Consider the following 25,716-nt stretch of genomic DNA (forward strand, 5'->3'; position numbering starts at 1 on the left):
GTACAAATTTTTTTTGTGCCCGCAGTGTGCCTGCATGCCTGAGCAGTAGCTGAGTGAGCTATTTCTGGGCTGAGTTCTCCAGATGATCTGCCTCCACATCAGAATCTGTCCACCATCAGAAGCTGCAGTACACTTTGTCCGCTCTGTTAGTTGCTGGCAGTGTCTTGAACATAGAACACTTCATGCTTAGTTTTGGTTGCTTGTTCTTAGTGGTACCTTTCTGTACTTTTTATACTGAAGGGCTTTTTCTTTCCGTGGTCAGCACTCCTTGCTTTCTTTGTCCTGGACCACCCAGACTACTTCCATCATTCTTTTCAGTTGAAAAAACAGCTTTCTACCAGCACTGCCAAAATTCTTAGCTGCTATTACAGCTGAATTATTAAGAAGGGAAGCACAGTTCTTTCAGCTTTCTTATGTTTACAAGACTTTGTGGTGTTCATCCTTGTTGTTTAGAACTCCAGGGAGGACACTTGGTTGATAGCTGTTTACACCTTCATCTCTAATCTTGCAGAGTCTTTAATGTAAACACCCAGCAGGAATTACCTTTTGAGAACCTGCACATCTACAGATAAGCATCCTCAAATTTGTGGCATCTCCAAGACATCATAAATCCTGATGTTTTAATGTTAATAATTACGAGTCGACAAAAGAATTATGATTATGTCCCAATGCAAATAAAAGGACACCTAAAGCTGTTTACTGATTGTACCAGATAATAAATAAAATTGCAGGTTGGGGAGAATATATAAGCACCACATAAGCAGCAAATTATAGAGTAGAGAGAGTGACCGTGACAGTTGCTTGGCTCTCTGAGTATCATTTGACTCAGGGGACATGGAAGCTGGATCTGTCATTACACAGTGTGATGGATCAGGAATCAGATGTGCAGCATGGGAATAATTTATGGTGCAATTTAATGTGGATGTATGAATGGATTAAAAAAAAGATAATAAAAAGTATGTGAAAAATTTTATAATACTTTCAATTTTCCCCCTTGTTCACCCTTGATTCCAGTGAAAAATAATAGAAATCAGTGATCTGAAATCTTTTTACTTCCCATAAAGGCCAAGAGCATGCTCTTACCTTGTGCTGTTACATTTATGAAAACAAAATCAACTTAAAACATTTTTATGGCTATCTGCTATAAAACTCTAATATTGGACTTCTACATTTACTAAGATGCTTACAACTATTTTAAATTGAATGTAAGTTAATTTTAACGAATTTCAACAGTGTATCGCTAGCTCTACCAGCCATATGTTAGTGGATTATGTACGTTTGCTAAAACATTTGTTTCTTAGAAACGTTATCTTCCAGCTTCACTTTCATTTTTGGATGATTGCTTCCTGAGTCTTTCATCTATTTCATTTCATATCTCTCTGAGATATTGTTCACCACTTTCCGAGGTTTTTAGCTTGTTTGTGGGCTCCCAAGAACCGAAAGCATACTTCTGTATGTGAGATTGTATAGAGTAGGTGTTATGTTTTGTGAAACTTTACTGCGTCTCTATTTTAAGATTATTTTTGTTTTGTATGACTGCTAAACAACTTTTCAGATTCTCTGCTGACCTTTTTTGTGTTCACTGATACATGCTCTTTCAAGTTTACTTATTTTTCCTAAGCTGAAGATGGATCAAGGTACTATTTCCAATATATTTGTTTAAACTGTTCCTTTACTGAACAAGTTGGCATCTGTATCTCTCAACCTTTGCTGGTCTTTACTACTGTTTTTCTTTAAATTAAATCAGTTCCAATTTCTTTGAACTGGTATATTATAAATCATCAAACGAAGCTCGAAAAACAGTTGTTTTTCATTCCACAAATGAATTGCATCCACATAATCAAGTCCAAGAGAGGTAGGTACCTATTGTTTTAGCTCTGATTGTGAATTCTTGAGAAATCAGTGGCTGGGGCAATATTTTTTCAGTCTCCTCATGGAAATAAAGACAGCATGAAGCTCTACAATTCTGCTGGAGGACCTGAAACTGTTACTTCATTTACTCATTGTGACTTGACTTCTTGAGTGCCGTATATGCCACTTATATGGTTTTTGTAAGTACGGTTTTATGCCAGGCATTCAGTAAATGCTTCTGCTGAGATCAGACTTGATTGTTCTAGGAAGCATTTGTCATTATTGTCTTATTTGCTGATGTCAGTGCTCAATTTTCAAGAAGGTGAACAGGTCATAAATTTTGCAATTTAAAGCATTGAAAGGGAGTCTAAAATGAGCCCATTTCCAAAGTTTTTAAGGTAATTTAATTTTTCACTTTAAAGCTAACCTATCAATTGCTATGCAAAAGAACTGAAAGAAGAGTAATGTGAGCATTATCATCATAAATGATATACCAAACCTCTTTTCCCCTAGATGTAATAGAAAAGCTGGAGAGGTTTCGGACATGAGAACTAGGCGAACACAGCAGAAGGTGGGGAGAGCTGAATGGAAGGTTTTTTATTGCTTTTTACCTTCCTTTTAGTTTGATGGAATGAAAATGTGCTAGGTTAGGGTCATCTAGATGCTACAAGATTTCCATTAATTACCCAGAGATTTGGATTTCAGCCCTCAGTTTTGAGGATAATGGGAAAAAAAACAAGCACACACAAAAAAATCCTAATTTTACTTTAAAACCAGCCTAAAATAAAAGCCCATGCTCAAGCAGTTAATATTGACAGAGCGATTTGACAATAAATGTGACCCAAGTGAGAGAAACAACAATCTCAGCAAAACACTTTGAAAAGCAGCCCATGGTGGTAGGCATGTGTATTGCTGCTTTGTGCATAATTGAATTAGGATACATATTAGATTAGCGTCACAGGAAAACATGACATCAGCTGTAAGACTCTCCAAGTGCCCTCTCAGTCTGTGCATGCTCATTAACGGCAGCTGGACCCGATGGCACGTCAAAGCCAGTGTACAGACTTCTTTGCCTCACTAGGCGTTGGGAAGATTTCTAAGCATAAACAGATGGGTCTTTATGGCAGAGAATTAATTTCTCTTTAGTTGTGTTTGATCTCCCACTTCCCCAATATCCAGGAATGAGGAAGACATGTCCCTTTTCCTCCGGATAGTCTAGGCTGGCACCTTGAATCTCCCGTGCACAGAATAGCAGAAATGTTTGAGTTGTTATGGATAACCTACTTAAAATGTGGCCTAAGACAGAAAGAAAACTGTTAAAGAAAATAGTTTAATCTTTAAAACAAGTTACGCTGTGTTTGGTTTACAGCCCCAGGACCATAGGTTTGGATGCACTGGGAGATTACCAATAAATCAGTTCGGAAACAGCTTAGTTTTCAGGAAGCAGCAGGTATGCAGGCAATGACCACCTGAACATAGGGGGAAGAGGTAGGATGAAATAATTAAAAATGCCAACAGTATAGACAGCCATCAGGAACTGGAGCATCTGTGAAATTCACTGGCAATAGTAATAATAAAATAATAATAATAAAAAATAATAAAAACATAAAAAAATAATCCAAACTGCATAAAAAGTAATATATTTAGCTGCAAAAACTGCTCTTTTACTTGTACGTGTGGTTTCATTTATTTATATAAATGATGTAGTGTTTCACTGTTATATAAAAGTAATTGCTGTCTATTTCCAGCTTTATATTGTGCTTAATCGAGGTATACATAGTTCACCATTAATTCAGAAATCAGGAGATTGATTTTCCAGTCATGAAATGGATGCAGTAAAGGAGACTGATCCATTGGAAAATGAGAGAGATGCAGTAGATAGATGTCTCCTCAAAGAATAGCGTATATAAGCAGAATTTAAAGAAAAACATGTAATTAATGGAGAGGGAGAGAGAAATTTACAGTACTGTCATGTGATTGAGTGTACAATGCTAACTCCCCCAAAATAGTCTTTTATTGTCCTCTCCCTCAGACAGTTCCTTTTTTAGTTCTCTTGTGGAAGGCTTGGCAAAGGGAAGAGGAAGCTGAGCTGCTACCGATGGCTCGTTACACACAGATCAAAATTGTCATTTCCAGCTGTCTGTTCAGCTTTGAGTGACTTCGCATTCTAGCAGACGAAGCCAATGTTAACAAAATGTTGTTGCTACATTATTTTCCTTTGAGAACATGGAACAGAATTAAATCTTGTTTTAAAACCTATGGTCTAATTTTATCCTAGTGTTGCGTATAAATTTTTCAGAAGGGATAAAGCTAGTCTTGAGTTCCTCATCTTATGCCTGTTAATATTTGTTAATCTACTTCATGCTGAATAGGAAGAAGTGACTGCATTTAAAATGAACTTGTGGGTTGCTTTTCTAGCAGTTGGTTTGTAAGAACGGACTTCGTTATATGGGAAAGAAGCTGATGGTAGAATTCCAGTCTTAACAGATTGTCAAGTTCGGGGGATTTAAATTTTTATATATATATATATTTAAAAAAAAATAATAATCGTGCACTGGCCTAGTGGCACAAAATGAGGATCATTTTATGTTAGTGAAATCAATAATCTTGAAAGACAGAAGCTGCTTAGTATTTCTCGAAATGCCCTTCTAGCATGGTCACCTAATGCTCCTGGGTTTAATAAATAGCCTGGATCCAGTAAAAAAGCTCCTAGGATTATCAGTGTTAGCAATAACTGAAGAAGCAAAAGAGCTTTTGCAGTTGAAGTTAGAATTAGTATTTATTTTGTTAGTTAGGTAGTTAGTTGATAACTCTGTCTTGTGCCTGTAATCATAATTTTAAATATTTAGAGAGAGTCCTATAGGAAAAAAAAGTCCTATGAAATTGTGAGGGTAAAACGGCAGTACTCTTCTAGTTCAGAACGGTTAATTGTAACTTCAACAGCACATAGAGCTATAAACAGGGGCTGCATTAAGAAGATAGAAGTAAAGAAGTTAGGTTCAGCCAAGACAGTAAAGTAAAGGTTCCTGTGAAGTTTTGGACAACATATTAGAATGATTGAACAATGTCCCTAGTTGTATAAAGATAATATTTCCTCCTGGTCCTAAATAAAATTAAAGATTTAATATAATTACCGGCAATTATGAATCCTCTCAACCAACGGCATCTCACAAAACATCATTTGAATTCTCCTGTTCAGTTGAATACCCATGTAACCCCAGGAACAAAAATTGTTCTTTTGCTGCAGTTGGGCATAAGTTTGTCTGACTTAGGCACATCCTTGTTAATGAGGAGCCCTTAATGTAGAATTCTTGGGGACCCGATTATTTCCAATGATTTCATCTAAGTGTAGAACTACACAGAAGTGTGAATCCCAGCAGATTAGCAAGAGATCATCATAAATGCATTAGTCTGGAGTGTTACTCTCTGTGTCGACTTCAAAATGAACTTACAGGTCCATTTCATAGATTGTGTCTTCATATTCACTGTCCCCCTCAGGCTGGTTATTCTTGCCAGCCTGAAAGTTACCTTATTGCCCTCTCTGTTTGTGTTTTCTCTCTTTGTGTTCTCTGCTGCTATGCCAAGAACACCTTTCTCTAAACTGACATGGGGTATTTGGGTCATAGGGGTGTGTTCTCTGCAGGAGATTTGGAGGAGTTACAATGATTGGGATAGTATTGAAAACAAAATTTTTGTCCGCCAGCAAGACTTTTCCTGTTCTGTGGGCAGGAGCATTTTGTTGATTTATTTATTTATTTTTAAATTATTATAGGGAGGTTTGGGGGTTTGTTGTTGTGTTTTGGTGTTGGTTTGTTTTAATAGGGAGGTTTGGGGATTTTTTTGGGTTTTTTGTTTGTTTGCTTTTTTCACAGGGAGGTTTGGGGTGTTTTCTTTTTGTTTTGTGGGGTTTTTTTGTTTGTTGTTGTTTTCTGTGGGAGATTTGCATTAGCTTCAGTAATAGTGGGATTGTAGTTTTATTCCAACTTGCTAGTAAAAATACAGACAGTGATAGTAAAATATTTAAGAAATGGTGGCTAAAACCTTGAAAGCTTTGTTGCTGGTACTGGTTCTTCAGTAGCTTCTTTTTTTTTTTTTTTTAGTGTTTTCTAAATAGTACTTCATTCAAGTGTGAATTTCATTAACGACAAGAAGAGCATTAAATATGAAGTGGATGGGCAGATATTGTAGCCAATTAGAATGATTAAAAATTTCAAAAGATGTGTCCATTTTAATTTTACAGCCATCTCAGCAAAATACCTTTTGAACTTTCTTATATTTGTCACATTGAAAAATGATGCTCTCTCTTCCTTTCAGCTTACTTTCTTGGTCAGCTTCATTGTCTTTTTGAGGTTCTCTAGACCTCGTTTTTATTTTCTGAAATATATAACTCTGTAATCTTGTTCATGTTCCTCTCTCTGTGACCTGTGTAGTTTTTTGGCTTTTTTTTTCCCCGTTTTGTTTTGCAAACGTTTCACATTTTCTTACTGTATATTTTTATCACCTCTGCTTCTTAGATAATATGCATCAGCAGTTCATGAACTGTCAACACAGGCGGCATCGAAATTCATTTAATTCTGTCTAACCTTACCCTTCTGCACTGGTTTTCTTATGTTTTTGGTCCTCTTTAGCTTTAGGCAGCATTTTATGCCCCTTTTAAAATTTCCTTTGCTGAAGTCCTGTGTACATGCTGTTGCTGCAAGTTGCCCTTCATAATGGTCCTTACTGTTTAGATCTTCCCTAGTTTCCCATCTCAAATTGCATCCTTTCTAGCATTTTGTTTAGCATTAAATCAAGAATTGCTGGTGACCTTTCAAATGTTCTTTTTAACATATTGGAGTAGGTGGATATTTGACAGCTTGGCTGGGGGGAGTGCTTCATAGTTGCAGGTTTGTTATTCCTACTAATTAATGATAAATGTCCTCTAGTTTTATTATATCTGTTTTTAGAAGTGAAAGACAATAGATTTATTAACTATTACAACCGTGCTAAGCTGTGCAGTTTTAGCCAAAACAATAAAAAGCAAAAAATCCAGTGACTGAATAACAGCATGTTGCTTGGATCTTGCTGCCTGAATATTATCTGCCTGAAAAACATAAAATCTAGTATCGGTACAACTAGCGTAGGCTGCTTAATGGGTGCTTGATTTTTGTTATTAGCAAGTATGAGTTGTGATCTGACGAAGCATGTGCTTAACATTACACAAGGAGGGATTACTCATGTGCTGCAGAGCATTAAGAAGTCGCTTTTTTCTCACAGCACCACCAAGTTGAAGACTCGACTACACAAGGACTAGGTTAAAAAAAAGTGGACCCTTGCTCTCCAGAAAAACAAAGGGGAATGCATCTGTCTAAGCACCGTGAAAACTGTTGTAAAGCCTGAGTGGTGCTAGCCATTCTACCTTTATGAAGGCAGAGTATTTCTCATGTTAAAAATCACAATATGGGGCAGAGGTGGGGGGGAAGCAGTCCTCTCTGATCATCAGGAAAAACTGAATCACCTGGAATGCTTCTGAGATGAGTCCTACCCTTGCTGTTCTTTAGCATCTTTCTTTTAACCCTTTACTAATGCAGTTTGAGGTGGTAAGGCAAAAACGAATAAGTGGCTTCTTAAATTATATATTGTTTATCTAAGGCTTTGTTTTTACTTCAAACTGGCAATGCATCCTGTTGTTATTCAAGCAACTATTATTTAGGACAGAAACTTCACAGTGCAACTGAGTTCATTTTTGAATTCCCCTTTCATGTGGATGCCTGCTGTCTCTGGCACTAAAACGTCAGTACCAGCCATCAGAGTGCATCTTCCATTCTTTACTCAGCTGCACCTTTTTTTGGTTTGTTTTCTTGTTTTTCTTCCATAATAGAAACACTTGGTTTCAAAGCAGAGACCTTTCAGTCCTGTCAAATTTTAAACCTGCAGACTCAGTGCATGCAGCTATTCTTGAAATAATTGTTCAGTAAAAGTATTCTTTCTGTTGAGTTAGTGAATTAATTTGATTCCCGTATCCTGATCATGATTCACTACCTGTGTTTTATAACCAGCTTTGTCCTGCTCCAGCTTTTTGCTGCCTCATGTTCTGTGACCATTAGAAACTCAAAGCCTTTCATGCAAACTTAGTATGTCAGCGCTGCCTTGGAGCAATTCAATTGCTACTAAGTGATATGGTGCTACCAGTGACTTGTCATCTGATGTGATGGTGTGTCCCAAAATAACATTGTTATGCGTGTGAAATACCTTTTGATAGAGCTTTTATACAAAATGGTTGCATTTGGCCTAAAACTAAGGACGGTGGGATTTCTGTTAGTCTACTGATTTTCTGCTTCCATATTACATACATCAAAGCCCTGTCATGCAGCACATGCATAGTGATTTTTGTTTGATTTCAGAACTTAAACATGAAAATATCTTGAGCAGGTGACCTGTAAGGCATGCCCTGACACTAGAGAAATGCTGTCCGTGTTCCATTACTATGGGTCTGTTCCTCAGGGCTCTGTACTGAATAAACCCAGGTTGTTGCTGGGAGTCACGTAGCGCTGGAATAGTAACATTGTCAATACTTGGATAATACTGTTTTGTTTAAACCTACATTTCATAGAATTATATTTATTGTCACTTTCACTTTCTTTTCTTAAAGTTGTACTTTATTGTCCTCATGGGTGAGAAGATGATTTAAAAACATACTGTAAGTGCCTCCTAAAAACAGAACCAAAGAAAAGCAATCCCTACTCCAAACATTGCTTTGTGATCACATCAGTCTTGAGAACACACTCATCATTCTTCCATGTTTGGCTTGGGCAACTTGATTCATATAATAAATATAGTTAGAGCAGAGCCCTGACTGGATTGTAGCTGTTGAATTTACATGGGATTTTTAGAAAAAAAGTTCTGGCAATAATTCAAGTGCTTGTTCTAGGATCTCTGACAATTTTCCCTGAATATACATTTTTGTCCTACAGGCTTTCTAGTAGAAGATTACAGCATAATTTATGAAAGTATTTCATGTGACTGACGTGGTGGTTTATGTTTTGGACTACTCAGGGTGTATATAACATTCTTGCTCAGTGATATTAATGCTTCTTTCACAATTCTTTTTAGTACTTAAGAATCTGAGATAGTTTAGTTCAACTCTGTCAGTAACAGCTGTTTGTACTGGTTTTTTCTTACTTCAGTTAGGTTTTTGTTCTTCACAGTAATGACTCTAACAGGAAAATACTTTCTTTTAACTGTATAAAGCTGCTTTGTGCTATTTTTAGCTTATTTTCCTTTGTGTAAGCAAGTAAGTTATATTTAACTGCTACTCAGGTAATGTAGCTTTTCAAAGTACATAAAGTGACAACATTTTATGGTGTGTAATAAATCCTGTACTAATCAGAATCAGGGTACTTTTGAATTCCCAGAAAAAGTGCTCATGGAATGCTGTGAAAGTCTCATATGATTAGTGGGGACTTTTTTCTTGCTATTAAATATTTGTAATTTTCCAATTAAAAACAATTACTTGGAGAGTGCTAGGACATGGATATGTTTTAAGGTAGCAGGATTGTTTTCAAAATAGTGTACAAACATCTCAACATTTTTTTCATCATTATTTTTTGAGAGTGACCAGTACCATTTCACCCTGTGTACTAAACAGACCCTTTTATCTCAGGATATTAGCCTGTGTTCTCTTATTGCTGGTCAGAGCACCAGGATGAAGTGGGAGCTTGGAAGCTAATCTTGTAGAAGAGTCTGTCGGCAGGTTCCATGAGCAGCTCACACAGACATGCAACCACATTGACTGAATCCTCTCACTGCATGTTCTGTTACAAAACACTCTCATATATCATCAGCTTTCCAAAAGACTTCTAAAAATCTCTGAGAGAGCAGGTTCTGTCTGATACATAGGATAAAGGAACCTAAAGTATTTTGCATTCTAGCTGCTCTGTGAATAGAAAGATAAGAAAGTTTCTCACTCTTCTGTGCTGTAGCACACTGGCAGTCATGTCTTTCCATCATTGCTGCCAATTATTATTTACTATTAATACAACTGTACAGATGTGAATTATTACTGCCTCTCTTTATTTTATGTTCAGTTCTGTGGTATTTAGTGTTCATCTTACATTCCCAGTTTCTGGAGCCATTTGATCAGAATCAGAGCAAGGGAAGTCCTTAAATAACAAAATGTCTGGTTTGTGGTTGAGGGGAGAGCAGTGAATACCATTTACCTCAACATCAGCAAGGCTTTTGACACGTTTCCCACAGTATTGCGATATTCAAGTTAGGATGTTGCAGTCTGGATGAATGGACAACTAACTGGGATGAGCAGTCTGGATGGATGAGAAAATAACTGGTTTTTGATGGTCAAGCTCAGGAAAGTGAATTATACCTATCAGCACTCACTAGACATCTATAATAATGTGTCTAATTTTGCCCCCTGCCTCCAGTCCAAAGAAGGCAGCAATAAATTGGATTGAGTTCAGGGGAAGGCTACAAAGGTTGTTGGGGGCTGGAGCACAACTCCAGTGAGGAGAGACTGGGGGAGCGGGGCTTGTAGGGGCTGGATGTTGGGGGGGCTTTGAGGGGATCTCTTATAACGGCAGTTTTCAGGGCCAGTAAGAAGGTTATCAAGGAGTTGGAGCCCGTCTCTTCACAGTGGCTCGTGACAGAAGGACAAGGGACATTGGGTATATGATGAAACGAAAGGTTCAGAGTGGACGTAAGTCCCATGAAGACGGTCAAATGTGAGAACAGTTTCCCCAGAGAGGTTGTACAGTCTCCATCCTTGGCATTTTAAAGACCAAACTGAAGAAAACCCTGAGCATTCTAGTCTGATCTTAGAACTGACCCTGCTTTGAGCAGGAGGTTGGACAAGAGCTTTCCTGAGGTCTTCTCCAGTTATGATATAAAGAAAACTAAAATACAAATGTTAAAAAAAACCCAAAAGTTGTGTGTGGTTTTTTTTTTTTTCTTCCCTCTCTTTGTCCATTTGCTCTGTACTTTCAAGGTGTTTATGAACTGTGCATTTTGTTGAGGGAGGAGTGGCTGTAAAATATTTTATCCAGAGAACCTTAGTTCCCGGGCTGTTGCTTTTAAGAAAGAGTGATTTTCTCTGCTTAAATGTATCTTTAAAGTGCATATGAATATGGTTTCCAGGTTATCAATTTGGTCAGACGCAATGTGAGCAGAATGTCCTTTTGCTGTTTGGCAGGCAAAAATTGGGACTTGACAGCAGCTTTGAGTGACTATGAGCAGCTCCGGCAGGTGCACACAGCCAACCTGCCCCAGGTGTTCAACGAGGGCAAATACTACAAGCCACAGGAGCCAGAGCAGCCTCCCCAGGTGACAAAGGCTGAGCGGCCCTGCCTGCAGAGGCAGGATGACATTGCTCAAGGTAAGAGCTCTCCTCCAGGGCTTTTGTGGACAAGCAGCTTTCTAGCTTGCCTGCTTGCAAGTTGTGCTTGTCTGCAGGGGGCTGGAAGTCATTTGCCATCCGTCTGTGAACTGTGTCATTGGGATGGGATCCACAGAGCGGCTGCGGGCCCCTGCATTTCACATGTCTCAGTTGTCATGAGCTTTGTCTCAGTTCTGCAAGTTTGGTTTTTTTAACGTGTGATTAAAGTACAAAAAAACATTGTCCCCAGGCAGTCCTCTGGTACATGTAAAAGGAATTAATCAGAGGGTGTCACAGACCACTATTGTATGTAGTTTTCTATGCTTATTAAGTCCAAAAAAAAGGTTAAAAAAAGGCACCATATTTCAGTCTTCACATTCTTACTCACTGTATGTAATTAGGATGAATGAAATCTATTAATAACTTTCAGCTTTAAAATTTTGTTCTTTTATGGTTCTGCAGAAGAAAGGACAACCTGCTGTCCCTTGCCAAACAGAAATTGGAACCTTAAGAAAAATGAGTTGGTTGATTTCCAGTACAGGATGATAAGCATTAGAATGTACTTTTTTGTTTGCAGAGCTTTTATAGATTTCATTTCAGATCTCTGCCTCTCTGACTTTTTAACATTACTTTATCAAGGAACTGTAGTTTGCACCAAAATAAATCTACAAGTCTGACAGCTTGTCATGTAGAGAGGGAACAGCGCTAGCTGGGTGATGGCTTTCTGTGCAGTCATTAGAAGGAGCAGAAAGTCTCCCCTTCTCCTGTTGGCTCTTCCCTCCTACTAAACAGGAAACAGCGTCAGCGCTTAGGAGTGTCAGTAAAGCTTTTTTAAAACTGATAACTTCCATTAGTAGAAAAGGAACTGTAGTGCTGCTTGTGACTCTTAAAAGCACTGAATGCAAATAAAGGGAGTTGATAAAACCGTGTCCCTTCATCCTTGTTAGAATATAGCTCACTCTAAAATTCTATGTTATTAAACCGCCCAGTTTACACTCAAATGCCATTTGATATTTTACTGGGTGTAGTAGGGAGTGTGGGGTAAATCTGGCTTTAAACGCCTGCACTGACAGTTTGTTACCAATTCAATGCTTAAGTGACAACCTTATGATGAGAGAGCCATCTCTGACCCAAACGTGAACCTGGAGTGAGGAGGATGTTCAGGGAGGAGCAGAGAAGGGAAAGGAGGGTCTTGCTGCATCCTGGGAGTGGAGGGTGGAGGATGCAGCCAACAGGTGGGGGCTGGACCATGGTGGGAAGGAGTAATGGAGGAATGGTAGCAAGGGCATGTCAAACAGAGATCACGTGCTTCGGTTCCCCTGTTTAAAAGTGATTTAGCTGAGATGTACAGGGAGAAGAAAGAAATGCAAATGTAATTAAACCTTCTACCCCTCCTCCCAATTCAGGGAGTGCAATTTAGCTCTTCGAAAACCTTGATCCATTAGAGAACAAAAATTCACAAACTCCAGGAAAATTAATTTTTAATAACCATTAGTCAGTTTGAGATGTTTTAAAAACACTATTAACTTAAGTGATAAGCTGCATTTAAGGAAGCTTCCTTGTTAATTTCTGAAGACACAGCAGTACAGGAACTCCTTTTATTTCAATACAGCATTGTACATGTTTGAGAGTTGATCTCTAAAGGCTAGTTTATGGTAGTATTTATAAAGCTACGGAGGTGAATTTGCACCAAATAGATTTTTTACAAAAGCTTCCAGTACAATAAGGTACCAATTCCTAAGGAAAAATCAATGAAAATATTATCTAACTTAACATTACGTAAATCCCAACAGGAAGCTTTTTGCATATTCAGAAATGCAAGACACTCCATAAACCTGGTGTCAACTCACTAATAAAACTCAGCAAAATGTCCAGGAGACTTTCTAGTGTTAAGGTAATCCCCATTGCAAAGGATGGCTGAGAGAGAACAGCTTGGAAGGAGACCTGCGGTGGATCTGGTTGAAGCACAGGACAGCAGTGGTACCGTGTTCTAAAAAGTGCCACTGTGCCCATGCAGAGAGAACCTTGCTGAATGTTAATCTCCTGAGAGAGAAGACTAGTAACATTTGATTAATATAAATTTTAAGCAGCTACAAAATGTTCATTTCAGGTTTTTTTTAAATAGAAACAGGGCAGAAAATAAACAGAGGGAAAATATCTCTCTTAGTTTTGACTGAATTATTCATGATTTAAGCACCTGAAGAGTATTTCTGTTACCCATCTGCTGAGACCAGAACTGAGGCCATATAGTGAAGTGAAATGTTATTATAGTAATATCTCTGCTTATTTTGCTTTAATGAACCTTTATTGTTCCTTATGTAGCATTTGTCCACAAAGAAATTCGATACATTATAAGGTATTAGCTCATAGTTGTTTTGATAAAATAATGCATTCTTTTGTACCAGGCCTGTTAATTTCATCATTCTTTTTGAACTGTGTATTGTTTCTTGGATCAAGATTTTAGAAAACACATAAGCATAGAAACTGAGTTTGTCTTAAATTCAGCATAATGATAAAATTGCTTTCATGTAGATTGTTTTGAGATTGAAATGACATGGCATGTTTGATATGAAGTGATTGTAGCATGCTGGAATTTTTGTTTCACAAGAAGTCAAATTAAGAGCTCAGAACATTAACTGATTATCATCTGTCTGCCAGTAAATGTTTCTTCCAACGCATCTTTGGAAACTTAAGATACTTTTTTTTTTTTTTTTTTAAATAGCAATACTTGTCTTTCATATCCTGCTACTTTTACTGTTTATCTATTTTGCTAGAAGGAGATTGAAGTTTCTGTGACTTGCCATAGGGATCCATAGGAAGAACTAAGCAATATTTTACAGTAGGGAAATAACCCAAAAAAGGTGACAAGCAAGAAGTGGAATAAATGCCTAAGTGAGGTAAAATTTGCCAGTTTTGTGTTGACTGGTGGTTTATGTAGTCTTATAGGCTATCTCTTTGGTTTCTTTGCAGAAAAGCGTCTTTCCAGGGGTATTTCTCATGCCAGCTCAGCTATAGTCTCCCTTGCTCGATCACATGTAGCAAACGAGTGCAGCAACGAACAGTTCCCTTTGGAGATGCCCATCTACACATTCCAGCTACCAGACCTGAGCGTGTACAGTGAAGATTTCAGAAGCTTCATTGAACGAGACTTAATTGAGCAGGCAACAATGGTTGCTTTGGAGCAAGCAGGTGAGTAAATGCTTTAGACATCAGCAGCTGGGCAATCCGACACTTTGGTTGACATTTCTAATCAAGCTTCATTTCTGGAGATTGTGCATCCTGCATGGGAAATATCACAATATTTAGGCAGGACCTCTGCTAATCTGGCATCACACCAAGTACTTATCATGTATTGTCATATGCTTACTTTTTGACTTTTGTATTTGAAAAGCAAGAGGTACTTTAGCATCAAATGGTAAATACTTAATATAGCATCAAATGGTAAATACTTAAGAGAAACAAACAAAACCTCACAAAAAACCAGCAAAAAGTATTCAGAAGGCCTCCTTCTGGAAAAAATAGCAGTATAAAATAATGCAGGAATGCTACCAGGTAACTGTGAAGTATGAAAATGGTCATTCACCTGTCAAAAAAACATATCTAGTCTCTCTAGGAACCAGCTAACGCAAGCAGGAGGGGGATAAAATGGGATGGCTCTTCCTCTGACAGCTCTGCCAAACACTCAAAATTCCACAGGGCTTTCAAAAAATACCTTGCTACAGTATCGTTGTTGACCTACCCACTTCAGTGAAATTACAGCTTTTAGAGTCAGTTAATGCAAGAGCACAAACTAGAGGATCAGTGTTTTTCTGACCTTAAAATCAGGGAATATGTGAATTTAGAGCTGACATCTTCTAATTGATGCAGAGCTGGCTGGCTTTGACCTTGAAATAGGGCTGCAGAAACTACTGATTTTTCTGCCTATTAGCATTCTTCTCTCAAATCTCTCTGAAAATAGAATAAATCATTTATTCTTTTCTTCACATTAGTTAGGGCAATAACTTGACTTACACTGGAAAAGTCCCTTCCTCCCCAGAGCCTTTTGCATCCCAGAGAGGAGGGTGTTTTGACCTCTTGAGGTGCTTGTGGTTTTGATTGCAGGTATTCTTGTAGCCTGTGTAGACTTAGTTTACTTGTGTGAGCGTTTCATTCAAATAAACTGGAACTTCTTGGGAAACAGTTCTTCACTTCAAGTAGGTTAAACAGATCAAACAGTAAATGTTTAAGAAAATCACGTAAGAGTTCATGTAAACTGACCTTTTATCTCTATTGAAGACATTTAGACATTCAGTTTCCTTTTATTTCCTGCCTATTTTAGACATATTTTTGTCTGAAATGCAGAGAGTGAATTAATAGGAAAGTCCCTTAGCATTAGACATTTTACTGTCTCCTACCAACAGGGCCCAGTTTGACTGTGGTTTGGTCAATGACATAAAGGAAATAAGGTGCATTCCCTGCCAAGGGCCTAAAATGTTTCAAAACAAAACAAAACAAACCCCATGAAGGACAGTAGCTGTAGCTACTCTGTAGCTGAGGCTGGGGATATTGTTAGAGGAAAAGAGAGAGGTGCATGCTTGGGTTTAAGGGCATGAATTTCAAGAGAAAGGAAAAAAAACCTGCTGATTAGGCAGAAGGAGTATGAACTTCGCTGGGAGCATAAGGCAGCTTACTACTCACAAAGCATAGACTGGGAGAGCAAAATTACTATTAACGGACTGTCGCATGTGTTGTCTGAAGTGGCCATATGAGCTGGAGGTCTATAAAACCCTGTAAGGTTTTTCTGTTTTCTTTTATATGCTTAGGCGCTTGCTACCATTACATCTATATGTGAAAGGTTGTTCACGTTACGTCCTACCTGTATAGAAACTCAGAGCAAAATTCTTGATTTACTCAGAAATGCTGTGCGAGATTATAAATGAAAGGCCCAGATAAAGGCAGAATTACTTCCTTTCTGCTGCTGCTGCAATGTATCCTCTACTCAGTGTGTGATTGCTTTCTGAATATTTTTCTTAGAGGATAGAATTCAGCACATTCATAAAAGCATTTTGGGTTTTGTGCATCTGATAAACTCAGCTGTTCATTATTGCCCGAACTGGACTGACGAGTTCAGTAACATAGGCAGAAGAATGGCTGGTTTAACACAGTGTTTTTAATGAAAAGAAAGAAAAGTTTCTATTGCAGTGCTGAAATATAATGCAATACAAAAATTGAAAATAAACTGTATGAAGCTACAAGGATATTGCTTTCCTACACTTTTCTTTCTGTGTTCAGGTGTTTTATATGAAGCATTTTATACAGCTACAGGTAAAATAAATGATAACACCTTGTTAAGCCTGGGTTTCACCTCCCCAAACACAAGTCCACCAAAATTCTGGAGAAGTTTGATTTCAAACTATTAAAAATTAAGCTTTGCTAAAGAAAAATTGATGCCTTTTCAATTTGTAGAAACATTTTCTTATCCTAGAATTTTTAGCAGATTTCCACACAGTATATGCAGGGTGCTGGGATAGCAGCCATTATATTTACAAGAGAGCTGTATTAATTTCCTGATTTCCAAGCTTTGAAATGTATGCCTGCGTAATTCAGTTCTAATATGAATGACAAATATTTTATCACAGAGTAGGATGAAATGCAATAATGTCATAGAAAACCATCTGTCTCAGCTTATGAAAGAAAAAAGTGAAGAGAACTGGTAATCCTGGATCTGCAGTTACCTGCAGGTAGCTGAAGTCAGTATCAGTCATCTGCAGCCAGTAGGCCTCGCCATATATTTCTGTGCCATCTTATTTTATGATCTTTGATTTGCATTCTAGTCACTAGCTTCTGTGACAGAGTCTGTGTGGCTTATGCATCGGGCATTTACTTGATTGCTCATTTTTACTTATTTCTACATGCACAGCTCAACATTACATTTCAAGGACATCACTAAATATGAATAGCCTTGCAGATGCTGCTGCGAAGCTGATTTCATCATCTAGACTAATACAGAGAGCTCCTACAAAGAAGGTCCTTCCTTGGAAGTACAGAAAATGTGTTGGTGAATGCTTTAATAATTCACTTGTTTTAAAAAGTAAGCAGTCACTGAATGATTAAAATAAGCCCATGTAGAAAATCTGTTCTTGTAATTTTCTTGGAGTCAACACTTAAAAATACACATTTATTGTATGAAAGGACTGAAATTAAAACTAAACAAACAAATCTTCTTGGCTACTCATTTAAGAAACATGTAAAGCACAGAAGTAGCTCTGCTGAAATCTGGATTTGAGGTTCCTGCATCCCTTACTAACTGCCTGACTGTTCTGTGTGGGCAGAGTGATCTCTCTTGACTTAGCAGCTCAGTCCTGTGCACGTCCCCGAGCAGATATTGCTGTTGGATTCCAGGGGGGAGTTGGTGAGTGTTTAGGGTGAACCATTGCTTTTGAGACTCTACGGAGTGTCCAGAATTAGACTTGCTTTGCAGTTGAAAATGTTTTCTGACTTGCTTGTCTTGGGGGATGGATGAGAGGTGGATTTCTGGGAATACAATGTGCTGGAGAAATGAAAGAAAGGCTTGGTTTAGCCTAGTTTCTCCAGGAAACTGAGCTTGTATCACCAGGCTGTCTCTTAGTACTGTACCGCTGTTTATTTTTTAAATTTAACTCTGCCTACTTCAAACATATTTGTGAATAAGGTTTTACAGATTTCATGAAAATAAGCAGATAGCTTATTTTTAGTATTTTCATAGGAGAAAAACTTGCAATGTGAATATTGTTTATTAAATGCTACAGAATCCACGTGGGAAAGACCTCCAGAATGCCCAACCACAAATAAAAGCCATCAGAAGTCTTACCGCTGTAACCACACGTACGACAAGCACAGGAAACCAGACTTTGTGTCCCACTCAGTGAGATGTCTGCTCTGTCAGTGGTTTTGAGGACTTGGCCTAAGACTGGTTTTAAAATACTTATTTCCTTTTCCTTAGATACTGACTTTTTCAACCTAACAGTTGCATAAGGCCAGCTTCTATTCATGCCTACAGTTGTAGTGGGTTTACAAGAGGGTAGCTTTTGATGTTTGCATCTTGTCCTGGGAGTCATCAGATTCTATATTTTAACATAGCAATATTGTCTGTTTTCTAAAATTTGCAAAACCTCTTCTGAGATTCAGCCTACCTTCTTTGCATGGAATACAAGATATTTACCTGGTTCTGTATCAGAATGATTGATCTTGTTGGGCCCTCCAAATAAGGGAGCAGAGGGAGACAATATATGGTTTGTAATGTGTGAAGTCTGATACCCACTGGGTAGTGCAGGACTGGGATAATACCAGAACACAGAAATAGTTGGCAATCTTTAGCCATGGGGGATACTGGAGTCTGTCGACATTTCTTTGGAGTTTGCCCCTGAGGTCTTAAGTATCATGCAAAGAATAGTGTGTGCTTGTGTCTGCCTCTCTGATTGTGTTGCTAGATCGTAGACCTGGATAGGACTTTAAATCTTGATTGAAAATTAAAATAAAATTTTAGTGTACTAGAATATGGCTATATTAATTCTCAGAGTACTTTTGCTATAAAACAACAGATAAATTTCTTGAAATAGTGTTTTGGAAGATTAAATAGATTTTGTGAGAAAATAAGAAACGAGATCAAGTAGGAGACCAACAGAGGGAGAGTGAGAAATGGGTCTCATTTCTCCGTAAATATTGTCTTATCAAAGCAGACAGAAATAAGCCTGAGGAAGAACTGTTTCCAGTTTTCATTTAAGCTCCACTTTCCTGTTGTTTCCCTAAAGGGATCCACTATAACCACTAGATTTGAAAAATGAAAATGCACCGCTTTTTTTCTTATAATCCAGTGCATTTCTGCTGATTTTTAGTCAGCCATAAGTTTGTGATATTAACCAAGCCAACAAACATTTTTTTGCATAAACTACTTGAGAGCAGAATACTTTTGTAGAAGCCTCCTGTTATTGAAAAGATTCATAAACACCAGACTTTGACATTTATTACCAATAGCTGGTAGTAAATCTGCAAAGCAATACTACTCATTATTCCCTTAAGTCCTAAAGTCTGTTTTAGGTCTTGTAACTGTGCTTTAAGCAGCACCTTGGTGTAACTTATTACTGAATATGATACCACCAAAACAATCTGCAAAAGACAGGTGGCAAGTTGTTATTTCACAGCCCACAGACACAGGAGTTGCTAAAAACGATAACTTGTTATTTCAGATTTATCTTTCCCAAAGGCTGTCCAATAGCAGTTTAAATTAAGCTTCTTTAATGCATATTTAATTTAGCACTCCATAAGCCTTGTCTGAGATGTTGTGCATTTACAAGCTAGCAGCTAAAATCATATGAGGATTACCAAGTCTGCTTAATTATTGATCTTAACACATCTTTACTTTTACAGTATAGTAACTCGCAAGCCATACTGACTAGTTGAAATTTAATTAAATAGTTCTTAGTACCCAAAACAAGTAATTGGGGCTGCATGTTAAAATATCGTGATACCGTTTTTTTGCCCAATACGTATTACCTGCCATTACAGATAAACTTCAGTATAATTTTGTAATGAAAATATATTAATGGAGAAGAGGGTTTTTTCAGTGCTTGGACTTATTTCTGGTTTGGAGTTTTAACCTTAAATGCAAGACAGACTGTACAGTATGGATAGTGTTTCCTCTCAGCTTACAAGTAAAGTCTGCAGAAGGGGACAAAGAAATGGAGTCACCACAGGCTGCCCATTGCATTATTAATTCAATTATTCCATTGTGCATTAACCACAGACTTTCCAAAAGTCTCAGGAAATACACCAGCTCTACTCATCATTGTTAATCATCTGCTTTTCGTTATCCCCAAAGATGTTATACAATTAGTCACATTTCTAATGTAAAGAAAGAGAATGTTCAGGGGACTATTTAACCTGGGCTGAACGCTCCAGTAAGCCACCACACCGCACCCTGTGTGCCAGGATTTATGTGCTTCCAGTGCTGCCTTTGGCACTGGTGCTCTTCAGGGCTTTATTTGCTTCATGTAGATACATCAAATATCTGTCCTCTTGTCACTCTTTTTCATAATGCTTTCCCTGTTTTATAATCTGTAAAACATGCTTCATGTAGCAATGATGGACAAGTGGTTCTCTAAATGTTCTCAAAGATGCTATCTTAAATCTTGGGCTATGCATTTGGTCTCATTGTAATTCTCTGGTAGTGTAGCTGTTGATTTTAGGAGGTCTAATAATGATTTACACTATGGTAAATGAGAATCAGCTGTTGAAACAGTCCACCTGGTTGAAAAAACAGTTCTTTGCTTAATAAACTTACCGGTAGCATATTTTGATTAACGTATACATATTACACATTGTCTTTTGAGACTTTATTACTGTAGCGTAATCTGTCATATCTGTGTATGGGAGGCCAATGTCAATTGTGTTTGGGAACTGATAATAAGACTTGTAATGGCATTTAAGCAATGAACTCTTTGGAAATCCATCCCCGAATGCAATGTGTGAGAATGGAAAATGCAAATTAATTAAAGGTGCTCTCTTCTTATTCCAAATACATTTAGAGAATAGTTAGATTTATCTGCATCTTGTTTCTAGTCTACTAAGTTTTGACTTCTGACGTTACATTTAAGTTTGTTTGGCAGAAAGGACATTAATAATTAACCTTCGACATTCCACATCATTGCTGAATGCCTGTACACAGTACGCATCCTGGTTTAGTATCCCCTCCACCATTTTAATAGATGCTTCTTTTTCAGGACGACTGAACTGGTGGTCCACGGTGTGTACAAGCTGCAAACGTCTTCTTCCCTTGGCTACAACAGGTGATGGAAACTGCCTCTTGCATGCTGCATCTTTAGGTAAGGGAGAGTCTGTACGTGAAACCTTCTGCCAAAAATATTTACTGCTTTTCTCTGTCACCAGCAAAAGCTCCAAAACACGTGGGATGCAAAGACTTTCATTAAAAGCCTAGTTCTGGAGCAATATATTCTTCTAATTTTACTTAAATATTGTTTGCTTTTGGCATGCTTGAGGGATGAAGGTAAAAGTTTTATCAGATTATCAAAGAAGTATAATTGCAACAATGTCAAAACCCATATATCATAAACACCAGTGATTTGTATTTTCCTCACAGAGCCAAATCTAACAGCTCTGGAACAGGCAAATCCTAGGTGCTTCTGCAGGATTGTCCTCATTGTGAGTGAGGAATTGCATTAATTCTCTGGCTTTTGTTAAACAGTTGTCTTGCTGTCTTCAAGAATGCAGTATCTAGCTTTTATCTTTTTTGGTTCCTGGTGGTATTTAAGTGTATGGGAAACTGAGTTTGGGTGGATTAAAATAATTTCCAACTGATTAATTAATTGTTAATACAAAATTTTTGAAGTCTGTCTTCATTCAAATAAATAGAAACCTGTGAAGCTTGAAGTCTTTGATATGCCTTCTATGTCCTAACCTATTATAAGAAAACTTGTTGTTATTGTTGTAGATGCTAAAACCTTCCACCAATAGAACTCCAAAGGTGACTTTTTAAAAAACTGGGATGTAAAATATTTTTAAGAGTCTCTTCTTTGTGAAAGACGTAGTAAGAAAAAAGCTTTTGCTGTTTCCAAGGATCCTTTTATATCTGTCCACTTCATTTTTAATTAGGAGGAACTGTATATTTTTTACAGCAAATGTTTGGAGTATTTTGACTCACAGAGTCTTAAATAGACATTTAATGCCAACGGCTGACTATGTTAATTGAAAGGTGGTTGTCTATGGGCAAGTCTTGGTGAGAGCTCTTGCTCTCTTCTCTTGCAAGTTACTCTTCTCAACTGCATGAAGATGTTTTATTATCTTAAAATGAGCTTGAAAGCCTGTGGCTGGTTGTATTTTTAGACTTCCAATCATCTTAAATGCTCGTCTCTTTACTTGGATGTTGAAGCCAAAGGCAGTTTACCATCATGCTGTGTAAGAGTTCGAGGCCTGTGGGTATTGGTATCATATGCGATTCACAGCAGTGCCTGCAGTTGTCATTAGCATTCTTGTGGCTGCAAGCTCTCTTGGCAGCCACAGCTGAAATCAACCTGTGCATGGAATATGCCATTGCTTGCAGCAAAGTTGAAGTTGTCTGCAAGCAAACGCAAACCAGTCAAATCCTTAGTCATTCCTTCAAGTATAAACTTTGTTAGAATTGCCTCTTTTTGCTCATTAGCTTATCTATATTGACTGTTTCTTTAGGAAACCTCAAAAATAGTGAGTGAATTATTTGCAAAGGAGAATCTTAACGTACAAGCGATGCTTCTTTTGTTAATAGAGCAATATTAATTTTATTAGTACTTTCGGTTTCACTGTAGCTTTTTAATAACTGAATGTCTTTTTGTGCTGCTTTAGGAATGTGGGGATTTCATGACCGAGACCTTGTTTTACGCAAAGCCCTCTATACGATGATGAGAAGTGGAGCTGAAAGGGAAGCACTGAAAAGAAGATGGAGATGGCAACAGACCCAGCAGAATAAGGAGGTTTGTGTGGCCTAAGGACAGTCTTGTTAATACCATTTAGGGTCAAATGTATTCTTCTGAAGTTTGGTGTGAAAGTTTTAATTGCTGTCAAATTCCTTGTGCTTCCATTTTACTTGTATTTAGAATTTTTGTATCAGAATGCAAATGTGTTTGTGGGCACAAATATGCACAGTTTTGTGCCTACAAAGGTCTAAGGTGACTTTGGAATATGTAGAAAATTTTGGGCTGCAAAATTAAATGTATAATTTAGGTATCACAAGCATTATAAAATGAGTGAATGAAATCTACAAAAGAAAGAAAACCCCAATTAGGAAAGATTCCCCAGAATGGTGAATTACAGTTCTTAGATCTGTGACCAAATATTGAATGGATATTTCTTAATTAAAATCATCTGTAGATTTGGTTTGACTGTTGATTAAAAGCTGTACTTCAGCATGTATTATCTCCTGAAGATGCCTGTGCCTGAACAGTGGCTAGGAAAGCCCATTTCAGGAGTAATCCTGAATGCAACCCAGTGAATATGCTTAAATGTTTGCGACTTATTTGTAATCTGCTTTTTGTTGGCAGCAGACAGTGAGAATACAGCTGAGCTGCGACTGACTCAGCTGCTTCAGGCTACCTGAAAACGCAGGAGCCCAGAAGCACTCCTGTACCCTTTCTGCCATTTAAAAGAGGGAGAAAGCATTGCCTGTCAGCCAAGGGGCATTCGTAGTAGTTCTGTACATTGGGGAAGAAAGCAAACCTCCAGAAATGGGCAGTAAAACCGTGGTTTTACTGTGTTTTTTTTCACATGGGTGTGAGTAACTGGATCTGCAATAGTGGAGCACTGTGTGAGCAGCAGCAGACCCACAGCTAGAAATGTAATCCAGCATGCTGTTAGAGGTTTGGGTCTTTTTTTAATAAATTAATATTCTTTCACCTGAATAGAAGTGTTGAAACATTAATGGTCCAGGATATTAAACCATATCATGTATGAAATTCAGAGTAAGTAAGTTGTAAATACTGCTACAGATCTCTGCTTCAATTTTATACCAGCACAATCGTAAAGGTGTTTCATTCTCTCTCATAGTCAGGTTTAGTGTATACAGAAGAAGAATGGGAACGGGAGTGGAATGAACTGCTTAAACTGGCATCAAGTGAGCCTCGTACACATTTCAGCAAAAACGGAGGCACTGGTGGTGGGTAAGTTCGGAGTATGACAGAATCTTTGAGGTTTTGTTCTCAGGAGGAAAGCAATATAGTACAAATGAAGGAAGATCTTTATAGGACCATCAAACTGCCTTTTCAACTGGTTGTGATTTTTTTGCATGGTAGAATATAAGTATCTAAACACCCTGTTACAATATTTATCATTTTTATTAAGTTTCTTTATAGAGTTACTACAGGAAATTGAGGTTACTTTGCATCAGAAAGAGTCTGGATTTCATAAATCCTAATTTCTTGGTTTCTGGAACAAGCATGTTGGCAGTAGCATTTAACTTCAAGATGAAGCACCTCGTCTCACTGAAGATATGTAACTTTTTGTTTGAGGAAGACTTAGCACATAAGTGTAGGAACAGTTACATTTATACAGTCTTAAAATTACATTTAGCCCTTTGAAGGCAACCGCGAGGCTGATGTGGCCCCGGTGAAAATGAGTTTGACACCCCTGCCTTAGCAGAAAGATAGCACCTGCTCACATATTTTCGCTAAAACAGGGAGAGAATATTGCTGCTATCTTCGTGTGTGTCATTAGGGTTTTATTTAAGGCAGAAAACCAGAACATTTAAACAGAATGTACATTACATCTTCTAATAGCACTCTAGAAAAAAGTAGTTTGTGCCCAGATATCACCTTTTCTGTGCTTTAGCACAGCTTTAATGCCATCTTCTCATATTCATACATTTATTTCAGTCCTTTTTTGCTTTGTAGTTCAAACAGAAAATCTTCAGAGAGAACTTTTTTGAGGGCAAGTCATCAAGTATCTTTTCACATTTTCTACTTGAAAAATGCTGTTAACCCGAACCATACAGTAGGGAAAAGAGTAATGGTTTTGGTATTAAAGATTAAATATTTGGATGCAGTGTCTTTGTAAGCAGAAGTAGAATAGCAGGTTATACTTTGTAGTCTCATGAAACCCTTCTGAAAAATCACTATGCTACTTCAATCTTTGAACAGTTACAAAAAACTTTAGATAAAAATTATGATAGAAAGAGTTGCCCTTTAGGCATTTATTAAACCCATGTGACATAAATAGTACTCTCAAACACAAGAATTATTAAAAGATTGTAGGGGTTTTTATTTCAAATTAAACTAATTCACCGTCATCGTAGTAAAGTTTGATGTTGCTGGAAGGTTCTGCATAGGGTATGGCTGAATTTATACAAACCACACCAGATTATTTTCTTATCTAATTTCATATCTGTTTATCTAGATAAATTTCATAAGATTATGGCTGATTGCAGCTTCTTCGATTACACTCTGCAAAGCTGCACTATTTGCCACTTACTACCCAATACTAAGAAGCACGCAAGGAAGGAGTGTGTTTTCTTGAAGACCAACTTAGTATGTGTGTTTAATCTTTGTATAATACTCAATTAGTAGCATTTTAGTCAATCAACTTATTATAAACAGCACCAGAAAATTTGGTGGTCGCAGGGAAAAACCCAGTACTGTCTACTTTGCTGACAGCATGCCAGCATGCATTATTTCAGATGTGTAGAACCTATTGGAAAAAATGGGTAGAGGCATATTTGTGAAAAAGTTTGGGGTGAAATAGTATCTACAACATGTAAATACCCCTGATGCATATAAAGAATCTGCTTTACATAGCTGGTATGATAAACCATCCCTCACTTTCAGTGCAGTTCTTCTCAAAGTAGAGGATTATTGACCAGCCTTAAGAATGCAGAAGCTTTAGTTTTTGTGTGAAGTGTTTATCACTAAAAATATTTAGTGGTTGTTTACTCAGTGCTTAGCTACTGCTTCCCCTGGAGAAAATTGCATGTGATGATAAGTAAATTGATGAAATAGGGCATACAA

The 25,716-nt window shown here is 37.6% G+C and overlaps 1 protein-coding gene across 7 annotated transcripts in view; it reads left to right on the top strand.

Moving 5' to 3' along the window:
* The window catches only part of OTUD7A (OTU deubiquitinase 7A), a 120,135-nt gene that overhangs the window by 76,124 nt on the left and 18,295 nt on the right, over nt 1-25,716 (top strand). For all 7 annotated transcript variants that reach the window (XM_065641415.1, XM_065641422.1, XM_065641417.1 and 4 more), the window contains 5 exons: nt 11,033-11,215; nt 14,186-14,404; nt 20,953-21,054; nt 22,568-22,695; nt 23,765-23,877. In XM_065641415.1, coding sequence (XP_065497487.1) covers nt 11,033-11,215; nt 14,186-14,404; nt 20,953-21,054; nt 22,568-22,695; nt 23,765-23,877 — 745 coding nt within the window. The remainder of the gene's footprint in view (nt 1-11,032; nt 11,216-14,185; nt 14,405-20,952; nt 21,055-22,567; nt 22,696-23,764; nt 23,878-25,716) is intronic.

This window comes from Caloenas nicobarica, chromosome 10 (genome assembly GCF_036013445.1).
Source record: "Caloenas nicobarica isolate bCalNic1 chromosome 10, bCalNic1.hap1, whole genome shotgun sequence".
Taxonomy (NCBI): domain Eukaryota; kingdom Metazoa; phylum Chordata; class Aves; order Columbiformes; family Columbidae; genus Caloenas; species Caloenas nicobarica.